This window comes from Citrus clementina, unplaced genomic scaffold, assembly GCF_000493195.1.
Source record: "Citrus clementina cultivar Clemenules unplaced genomic scaffold, Citrus_clementina_v1.0 scaffold_3, whole genome shotgun sequence".
Lineage (NCBI taxonomy): Eukaryota > Viridiplantae > Streptophyta > Magnoliopsida > Sapindales > Rutaceae > Citrus > Citrus x clementina.
The window spans coordinates 20,571,225-20,581,483 of record NW_006262339.1 but is presented as its reverse complement, the minus strand read 5'-3'; the positions used below and the strand labels follow the sequence as shown (position 1 = coordinate 20,581,483).

General features: G+C 34.3%; 2 protein-coding genes across 5 annotated transcripts in view; one reads left to right on the top strand and one right to left on the bottom strand.

Annotated features, from left to right (window-relative positions):
* Nucleotides 1–319: 319 nt before the first annotated feature.
* On the bottom strand, nt 320–6,173 carry LOC18049631 (putative methyltransferase At1g22800, mitochondrial). 2 transcript variants are annotated; one of them, XM_006441556.2, is made up of 12 exons: nt 6,114–6,173; nt 5,697–5,935; nt 5,320–5,400; nt 4,963–5,041; nt 3,178–3,319; nt 3,006–3,075; nt 2,271–2,335; nt 2,097–2,175; nt 1,662–1,749; nt 1,398–1,462; nt 1,154–1,243; nt 320–752 (listed from the first exon to the last, which is right to left on the bottom strand). In XM_006441556.2, the coding sequence occupies exons 2-12, from the start codon at nt 5,871–5,873 to the stop codon at nt 621–623; spliced, it is 1,068 nt and encodes a 355-aa protein (XP_006441619.1). In that variant the 5' UTR covers nt 5,874–5,935; nt 6,114–6,173; the 3' UTR covers nt 320–620. The 2 variants fall into 2 exon arrangements, with proteins under 2 accessions (XP_006441619.1, XP_024044975.1); XM_024189207.1 differs by lacking the exons at nt 2,271–2,335; nt 3,006–3,075 and having other exon boundaries at nt 6,114–6,172.
* A 1,111-nt stretch (nt 6,174–7,284) lies between these two features.
* Nucleotides 7,285–10,259, top strand: part of LOC18049630 — a 5,324-nt gene continuing 2,349 nt past the window's right edge. For all 3 annotated transcript variants that reach the window (XM_024188704.1, XM_024188705.1, XM_006441555.2), the window contains exons 1-5: nt 7,285–7,563; nt 8,257–8,295; nt 8,550–8,676; nt 9,070–9,131; nt 10,069–10,136. In XM_024188704.1, coding sequence (XP_024044472.1) covers nt 7,309–7,563; nt 8,257–8,295; nt 8,550–8,676; nt 9,070–9,131; nt 10,069–10,136 — 551 coding nt within the window. In that variant the 5' untranslated portion in view covers nt 7,285–7,308. The remainder of the gene's footprint in view (nt 7,564–8,256; nt 8,296–8,549; nt 8,677–9,069; nt 9,132–10,068; nt 10,137–10,259) is intronic.

Sequence of the window (10,259 nt, the reverse complement as noted above, 5' to 3'; positions counted from 1 at the left end):
ATTAAAATAATACAATACAGTGTACCAAATGCACCCCAAGATTATACAACAAGTCAAATATTTTCTTTTTCTTTTCATTTTTGAGGATGCCACCTAGTTGAGCCTTGAGATAGTAAAATCTCTGGTGTGAAAAACATGAGAACTAAAAATTAAACCCTCTCACATAGCGCATAAGAAATTGAGTTGCAATTAAGCTGAATAATATCAATAATAACAGAAAAAAAAACTATACAGGGTGTAGAGGCTTATTAAAGCCAGGGTATGTAAAATTGTTGTGCTTTGATTAATTTTGAAATCACAATAGCTGTCAATTGAAAGTAACAACACCTCAGTCTCAAATGTATATATAGTCTTGAAATAACAAAAAGACACAAATTCAATAAATTAAAAACTAAATTTTGTGCTAACTATATCCCTATTTTGGTAAATGAGTTGATGATAATTATTCATGCCTGAATATGATCGGAATCTAAATAAAAACAACTACACGCTATGATTGTAATCTAAATAAAAACTACTACATGCTAATAGGGGAAAACACTATTACAACTCTCTCAATCTGTCTAAACTAATTTCAAGAAACTTGCCTCGAACTGGATTAGAAATGGGATTGAATGGGCTTAACTCGGTTGGGCAGATTGATTTTCACTTCCAAAATGTTTATGAATATCCTTGAATGATACCGTGGCAGATCCCCTTCTTTTTGGTTTTGGTTGCGAATAATGTTCCCTCCATCCTGTCATGTAAATCACCTGCAAATCAAATATACCGATGTATTATAAAGTTAAAGATATTTTCTTTTCCCAAAACATCATTACACCACAGAGCAGATTGAGTATTTATGATATTGAGGCCTAAGACTGTCAATACACCAACTCATAGTAACTTATGATATGCCAAATTCAATCTAATTTTATGGACCCTGGCCAAAAATTCGCACACATTTTTTATGTGCTCAGTAATTGATGTCTTCCTTGAATAATCAGGAAGGTATACAGTATACCTGGCTTATTCATACATGTTTTCTCATTAACTAATTTTATTAATTTCCATATAAAGCAGAAATTGAAGTTACAGTTATTTTTTTGACGTTAGGGACATTATTTTATGTAATTAAAAATATTTTCTGAAGGAAGAAGTTGAATAAGTTTACCTGGAAGGTAGCAGGGATGGAGCCATCTTCTGCTGCAAACATGGAATCATATATAGCGGCTGTTGCAAGGGCTGTTTCTCTATTTAGGATCTGATTCATTGATGAACACAATGAATTTCCAAATAAGAATTGACAAATAAGCTGGAGTTCCTTTTATAACATGTGATTATTCTCTAATGGGTACAGAGCTTCATAGTCATCTCAGAAGAAAAAGGAACATCATTATCCATGAAAGAAACCATACTTTATTCCTTTGTAGAAGAGCATTGGTTTCACCCATCGCACGCAGATGTTCTATCAGCTCCATTGCTACACCAAACAGAGAGCAATAAGAAGAGAAGGTGGTGAACGAGCGAATGACTAAGCAGTCTTAACATAGATAACAAGAAATTCAATACTAACAACCCCTCCACCCCCTCCTCTGTATTTTCTTTTATTTTAACTACTTCAATACAGGTTATATATGGAAAATAGCAAGAAACAGAGAATTGAGAGTGGCAATGCTTACAGCTATTATATTTAACAGTGTATTGATCAACATCAACACTAGGAAGAGTGAATCCTGCTCTGGTCAAAAGATTACCAGCATCACGCACCTAAGCACAAAAGCCAAAGTGCTATTTAATGCCCGGGAAACAGGAAAATAAAATTAAAAAGGTAACACGTTGCTGGCAGAAGACCACAGACGATTCCCTCAAAGAAACACAGTAGATATAGAGAAATAGACAAATCAATGATATAAACAATAATCTTTGCCATGAAAATAATAATAATAATAATAATATAAACAAAAGCCCTCCACAATAAGTCATGGGCTAATAAGCATCAGTGCCGACAGATGAATTATTCCAACAATACAAATTTTGAAGTACCACATTGAGCTGATGCTAACATTTCAATTAAACAAATTTATGGGCATTTTCATTTTGCCACCATAAAGTACCTGTGCCAAAGGTGATACCCGTGGACTGATGCCTCCTTCACGCTCCATTTGAGCAACAGTGCAGGCTACTCTCAGTTCCCTGGTCATCAGGACAGTCAAGTTGGAAAAATCAGTAACATAAGTCATGTCTCAGAGCATGAACTTGATTTAATTGAAATAACGGTGATAGACAACTTCAAGGTTTCTCCACCAAGAATAGCTCCTAAAAATAGGCCATCCGGCTTCAAGGCCAATTTACACTGTCATAAATTCAAAGAACATGAAGATGTGTCATAGACGTGTACATAGATTTTGCACTAAGAAAATAAGAATATGTGAAGTGAAAAATGATAGTAGTTGTATATTGACAAGAAAGAGAAAATATGCCAATAGCGTATGCAGAAATCAAGATCAAAATCTAAGAATATAAAACAAATCAAAAAGGATAATTGAAAAAGGGTGCTACTCTTATCAACTCGTGCAGAATTACTGCTTTACTTTCATCATAAAGCGTATGCAGAAATCACTATTTACTGTTATGTGATCTTTTAAGATAATTGATTTATTAATTGCTTGGTATTATTTTATGACCAGAACTTCGTAGTTTTTCCAGAAGGCCAATAGGAGATAATAATCTTATTCCACTAACAGCTGCGATTAAATTATTTAACATATGCTTTTAAGTAATTAAAAGATTATAGTTGGCATGGTGGTGAACTCCAGATCCATTCTCTAGTTCATTGTATATAAGACCAATGAATTTGGTCCCCCTAACCTTCCATTGATGATAGAGTTTTAACTTCCAACAGCATTTGTATTGCATCTGTACCATGCATCGTACTCACTCTGGTCAATACTGGGTGACAATCGATGCATAGAAAAGTTGAGACTTGATATTAACACTTAATCTGGTAACAAAAATATGCTTACCTGTATCATAGCCCCTGGGAGATCATTTGTCCAATGAAGCCCCAAGCAACTGACCGCCAAATCTAGCGAACTTCCCATCCACAAATAATAGAAGTAAGAAGCGAATATAATTCCTCCACAATAACATGCAGCGCACTAATCCAAAGCTAAAACAAAAAACCTAAATGCATACCTTTCTTTGAGAGGCAAAAATTCTTCGTCCCCAACCACAAAGAATGTTTCAATGTTATCATTATGTGCATCCTGCTGAGCATCTTTACACGATTTCAGCATATCATATGAAGTATCCATCATAATGAGCTTTTCAATGCCACCTAGCATTAGAGAGAAGATTCTGAGTAATATAATGACTATGAGTAAATGATGATTTCATTGTCAAAAGGTTCATTAGCAGAAGTTAGGACAAAGCATATAAGATCCTTCCACAACAGGACCACAAATTTACATAAAGAAGTTAAATCACTCATGGAACCCAAAATTTAAAATTTAAAGATCCGCCATACAATTAAGTTCCATTTAAATCAGAGAATTTATGGAGGAAATCAGGTTTTAAATTTCCAGAAACAACTCAAAATACAAATTTTGGACTGACGATCTGCCATACAACTAAGTACTAACCAGTAAAAATGAATAAGATGAACCAAAACTTCTCTTGTTGCACAATCCCAGACACATATGCAAGAATGTTAATATCATCAATAGCAGTTCCAAATTACAATCCATTGCGAAAGCTTATAAAAGACAGATTCCAGTTCATCCAAATTCAAAATATTTGAATTTATTTATGTAGCTTCTGCCTTCACTTCTTCAGTATGCTCTAATTTCCAAATAAGTCTCACCTAACAAGATGAAGATTTTGACTTTTTAATACCTGAAAAGAGTCTTTCTTTACTGGTTCTTACCATTATCCCCAATTCAGTGGTTACCCTATGGTTCAAAGTTTCAATAAAACAGCTCCAAAACTCAAATTTTTCTTTCTGCAGGACAACTGATAAAGAAGCAGGAAATAAGCAAAGATAGGAAGAGACAACAAAGGCATTAAAAAAAAAAGGAGCGGAAGGAAATGAGAAAGAGAAAGACCAGATGCTAAGGTTATATTAGAGGCCATAACAGAGCCAAGAGGGAATGAAATCCAATACAGAATATCCCTAACAACAAAACCTAAGAAATAAACTAACAAATAAGTAACATTGAGAGCCCAAAAACAAGTTCCCTTTCAAACAATGACACAAGCAGACAATTGCATAAAATATTTTTGCCTCAATTATTTCAACATCTAGCAGCCCAAAGAGGACCTATTGACCTATTGGTATACAATCATACTCAGGTACTCATGTGTAATACTATGTCAATTTCACAACAATGCACAAACAGTAAGTCAAAGATATTAAGTCTTTTCCATCCTACAAAATCCTTCAGTGTCCAAATATTTCATTAAATTGCATTACATAGCTAACAAGTAAACTCACCAAGCTGTCCTACATCAAGTACATAAACCATAAGCAATGTAGATACAGCTTTAGGAAGTTATCTTTGCACACATACAACCAGTATGATTTTTTTTTTTCTTATTTCATTATATACAGAAGACTGTTTAAGATGTTTCCTCTTATAAGATCGCAAAAGATGATAATAGCTCAACTCTTCCCATAATATTATGAACCATATTTAGCTTTCATTCAGTTCTGACAGATCCATCTTAACAGCAATATCCCAGGATAAGTAGCATCTTAAAATTCTACAAAAGCACTGCTTCCCATCTGCTGATTGTATTAACAGCATCCAACTCAAAAACTACTGTATTTTTTTTTTTTAAATAATAGTAAGGCATTATGTAAAAACAACCACATCCTTGCGATTTATATACTATCATTGAATAAAGATCATCATACCAAAACATTAGCAAGAGCTGTTTACAAAGCTGAAAGAGAAAGTAAATTGTTAAATTTATTCTCACCACGGCCACGTAACAATCGCCTTACAGCCTCCAGAGAACCCCCTAAACATAATGCCGTAGGAAATGTTTTCCTACAATCCTACAAAAAAGCAAGCACATGGCTCACTCATTATAAAACAACCTAGGATTATCAAAAGAACAAAAAAACAAAGAGAGAGAGAGAGACCAAAACAAAGAGTAAAGAAGCTCTTTTAGGAAATATTATCAAACATGGCAACATAATTGAAGATTAATACCAATTTTCCGTAGATTTAAAGCATTGATATACAAAGTCTCCTTTTTAAGAGATTATCACAATAATAGCAACGACAATGATAGAGATATCAAAGAACATAAACTTATAAGTAGAATTTTTACCTCCAATCGATCTAATAGATTCTCGGCAACAGCATCTACAAAAGAGTCATTTGGACGCGTCAACCATGCAGCTCGATCCCGCTGCCACCAGAAGCAACTAACATTAGAGCTAATACTGAGGCTCTCTAAACCCTAAAACTTATCATACAATTAACACATATGCTAAACTAAATCAAAAGCATAATATAACTGCGACTGCTCAGCTAATACGATGTCGTATAACTCAAAGTCACAAAAAATCTTTGTTTTCTTCAATACTAATAAATTGAAAAGCGAATTCAGCCAAAAATTTCAAATTTCTTTAACTATTACTGATGAAATGTTATAAATTAAGGATTTTTTTTTTTTTGTTTTCAATCTTTTAAATTTGAACTTACTTGTTTGCGTTTGAGGTGGCGATCGAAGATGCTGACTCTTGAGCTGTCGTTGCTAGTAGTCTCGAATCCATTGTCCGTACAGAAAGAACCGGAGGGAACCAGAGCGTACGGTTCGTTGTTTGCTCTTCTTCTTCTCAATAGCAATGAACTTCTCTGAAACGCACCGAACGCTCTCATTTTGCTATTTCAGCAGTGAACTCGGTTCTCAATTTCACAGTTGCTTATGGTCTAGGACCTTTCTGTATATATTTGAAAGTTAAATAAAATATATGTATTTAAAGTGAACTAAAAGGAGCATGATGTCAATTTGCTGTTGGGTTGGATATTTCCCCACCAAAATGTGTAAGTCCACACCCTTCTCAAAATTTATTTATAAAAAATTCACAATACTTTATTTAAATTGAAAATAGAGAAAACCTTAAATAACTAATCAATTGCTTGACTGCCATATATTCCAACAGAGTGCAACTATGAGCTCCAGTTCAATCTTGCTTCTTCTTTCAGCCACAGCTAACAGTAAATCTTTATACTTCAGAGCTTTTACTTCGTCTCTAAAAGATACGAGTCACTAAGTTTTCTGAGAGCTTTACATTCAAACAGCGTGTGGAAAATAGAATTTTGTATTTTTTAAGAACAAAAAGGGAAGTTCTCGATTATCAGTAGCTGAAGCTGAGGCAATTTTGTAGGCTTGGGTATTGTAATTAGAAATTCTGAAGGCAAGTTTATAGTAACAGCCATAAAGCCTACAAAATGTTTCGATAAAGTTGATTGCGTAGAAGCTGAAGCAACCAAGTTCGAGGCTAGAAGTAGATGAAAACAAAGGATGTTTATCTTGATTATACGCTTTACTGTGTATTTGTCCAAGATACAACAGACTCCAATAGCCACCAATAATGGCTATCCTGTGAACTAGAAACTATTTACTTCCTGTGAACTAGAACCGGGGTTCATTGTATATATATATAATATATTCTCTCTTGGACTTGTTAACCAAGTTGAGGCTAGAAGTAGATGAAAACAAAGGCTGAGACTAGTTCACAGGAAGTAATAAATTTGTCCAAGAGAGAAGCATGAAGAGGCTAAAATAAGTCAAGATACAACACACTCCAATAGCCAATAATGGCTTTACTCACGACGCACTTACTAAGTTAGATTCGATCACACTTATTTTGTATTGTGGTTAGATAACATACCAACCCATCCTCTATATTTATTCACAGAGTTGAAAGATTGAAAATTATCATTCCTTTCAGATGATAAATAAACACAAATTTTATAATCAATAAATTTTATGAAATATCAGATTTTAACTATATCTTGTTTGTTAGTTTAACCGATGCTTAATAATTAGGATCTAATTAACTAATTGTTTCAATTTAAATTTAATTTTTAATTATTAAAAATAAAATGAATTTTTTATAATTAAAATTTTAAAGAGGATGCAAATACAACTGCTCATTTTCTTTAATTTATTGGCCCCTGACAAATCCTAAAATTACAAATATATACCAAAATAAAAACAAAATAAAATTATCAATCCACCGGATTTTTTTTATAGTGAGTAGTTAAAATCGCTAAGCAGCTCACACCCTCACCACTTGAAACTGAAAGCATGTCATTGATATCTCTGGCTTCTTCTCAGTCCGTACTCTTCTCTTCCACAAACCCAGCTCACAATTTCTCTTCACTTTCGCACAGATCTTCGAGAAATGGGAACTGGGTTTCTGGGAGAAACAGACTCCATGCAAAATCTGCAGACCCTGATGCAGGTACCAGCCAAGTAGGTGATGCTTCAAGTGAAAGTAAAAGTGGCAGTGCATCAACTTCTTTCTTGTCTGTTCTCTGTCCCTTGCTGAAGCTCTTCTCTGTAAGTATGAATGAATTCTCTGTCGAATATAAACGGTGAAAATTGGAACTTTTATCACTGGTCTTCTGAATTCTTCTATTTATTCTTGTTTACTCGTTTAAGTATTGAAAATTGAACTGATTCTAGTTGTTGACATGCTTGAACATTTGACTGAAAGTTAGCAAGGTTCTTAATTTTACGTCTATCTTATCTAAGAGTTCAGGTAGTAGGGTTGATTGAAGTGAATACGTTAGAACTTGTATGTGTGCAAGTGCTGATGATTCTGCTTAATTTTGAAAGCACAACAGCGTTGGGTAAGTGCGTAAATTTACTTGGTAGCTAATGCTTACCAACTATCCGCCCACTTGTATTCGGTAGCTTATGATATCAGGGGCTTCATTGTGCATACACTTAATATGCCTCTTAATACGAATAAACTGTATGACAATAACTAGTCATGAATGAACAATACTAAAGCTGTTTCTATTTTCATATGATTTTTTTCTCATTTGATATTCTCAAGAAGGATACTCTTATTCGTCCAAAGTTGGTCGATCAATTGTGTTAATAAGTTTTATGCTTATATTTTCCAATTAAACATTTTCAAGAATATTAGTAAACATTAGTAGTTTTGGATGACATATTAGGGTATGATATTAGTAGTTTGATGATTTTTTTCCTTCACTTCACTAGTGTGTTCGTGTTACATTGCAGGGAGGAGATCCTTCTCGTGAGCGAAATGACACTTTGGAGGTATTTACTTTAGATATTTTCTTGTTTTGCATTCATAGTGAGAGTGCTGGCGGATCGTAGAGGATTTCCAATCTTTTATGTCTTAATAACATAAGGTATCATTTGCATGCTACTTGTGCACTCAGGGGCTGGGGAGAATTCTTTACATGCTTGCATAAATATTTCATTGAAGTAATTCTAAAGATTCTCAATTTCCGAACAACTTAAATCTTCTAACAGATCCCCATTCCTCTTTTTTCGTTGCTAAATAATAGGTGGCAACATCTTCTCTGTCTACCTTGGCAAGATTACCATGGGGATCAAGATCATTATCAGAGGGTTCAGATACCCAAGAGATCAGCAATTCAGACTCTCCCACGCGTTTGCAACTGTTTGAATTTGGTAAACTTCTTAGTGATTGTACAATCAATACTTGTTATTACCAATGCTCGTCTGCCCATGCATGATAAAAAAGAATAAGTATAGCAGTTGGTTTAAAAATATGGGAATATTAGCTTTATGATTTAAACCATTTATCAAGACAATATGGAGTATCAATTTTGATGTGGACCGTAAACCCTAAACCCTTGTAATGTCATCGCTAAGATGCACTCAACATCTTAGCCAGGACATATTATCTTGCAATATTTTTTAAGATAAGGAGACTCCTGGCTGAGTCATTATACATGAGACAAAGATTATCATACTGCATATTTAAAATTTGAGTTAATATCCATAGACCATAGGGATTATAAAAGTCCCAAGATGAGCTTTATTAACATCTTTTATCAACAGAGGCATGCCCCTTTTGCCGGAGGGTTCGGGAGGCCATAACTGAGCTAGATCTTTCTGTAGAGGTGAGAAATGGGCACAAAATCTAAATTGGAACTCTGCTATTTCATTTGATTTCCAATATTCTATAGTTGCTCTTCCGGCCCTTTTTGAGCAGTTAATTTCTCTTTGCTTTCTAGTCTATTATGCTCTGGCCATTTACTTTGATAGCTCAATGCAGAAATTTTTTCATGATTTATCATGAACTTTGGGAGAAACTTTATTTTTCCCTGAATCTCCTAGGATTAATATTTAAAGCAAAACATGTCCTCCTCTCTCTCCCTTTGGGACTACTGAAATAGTATGAATCTAATGCAGCAATCTTTCACTTCATAAAAGTAGAGGACCTCAACTCCTGGAACTTTTTTTGTTCTTGCTCTATATACCACAAGGATTTCAGTGAGCAGAGAATGCCTAAGGAGTTGGTGATGACCATAAACATGTTGCGGTATGATAGAACTGTGTCCTCTTGCATTTCTGTTGGCTACTTTTACGTCATCTGCTAGCATAGCTGTTAAAGGTGCGTCTAGGCTGACGATTACCCAGTTTTCACCTAGGCCTTAAAGCACATGCCATTGGAGCATGTAATGTCGAGTAGATTTTAATTTTCTTTATATTATGTTGATTCTTCTGCCTGTTCAAGAGTTTGGACATTGGACTGGGTAAGTCTAATTTTGACTTTGATCACTGATATTGAGATTTGCAATAATGTGGTTGGTTAGCCTACTCTAATTTAATTATCAGGTTGCTCTATTGCGATTTAAAGAAAAAAAAGGGAGACAAATTTAAGCTTTGTGGTGTTTGCCTAACTTTGCAAAAGAATTTGCCTGCTTAAATTTGAATGTAGGTATAGAACTCTTCTGTAATCAATATACCTATTTTCCTTAAACAACTATATTTATCTACCCGCTGATTAATTGTCATTTGGCTTTTCTGATGTCAGCTTAGTGGATGTATGAACAGGTATTTCCTTGTCCAAAAGGCTCCATTAGACATAGAGAAATGGTCAGAAGATTAGGCGGGAAAGAACAGTATGTGGTTCTGCCCTTTAGTTTTATTTTTATCACGAAGCTGTTGCTTGTTTTATTTTTGATAAGTTAGTGCCGCACTTCTCTGAGAAATTTTTTAAGAATTGATAAATTATCAACTGTCAT

What these genes read in the sequence shown, in the direction of transcription:
- LOC18049631 (XM_006441556.2), bottom strand. Translation starts at nt 5,873, where the DNA reads ATGAGAGCGTTCGGTGCGTTTCAGAGAAGTTCATTGCTATTGAGAAGA. An exon ending in ATCTATTAGATCGATTGGAG is followed by an intron (nt 5,042 to 5,319) that starts GTAAAAATTCTA and finishes GCTTTTTTGTAG; the next exon opens with GATTGTAGGAAAACATTTCC. An exon ending in TCCCAGGGGCTATGATACAG is followed by an intron (nt 2,336 to 3,005) that starts GTAAGCATATTT and finishes AATTTATGACAG; the next exon opens with TGTAAATTGGCCTTGAAGCC.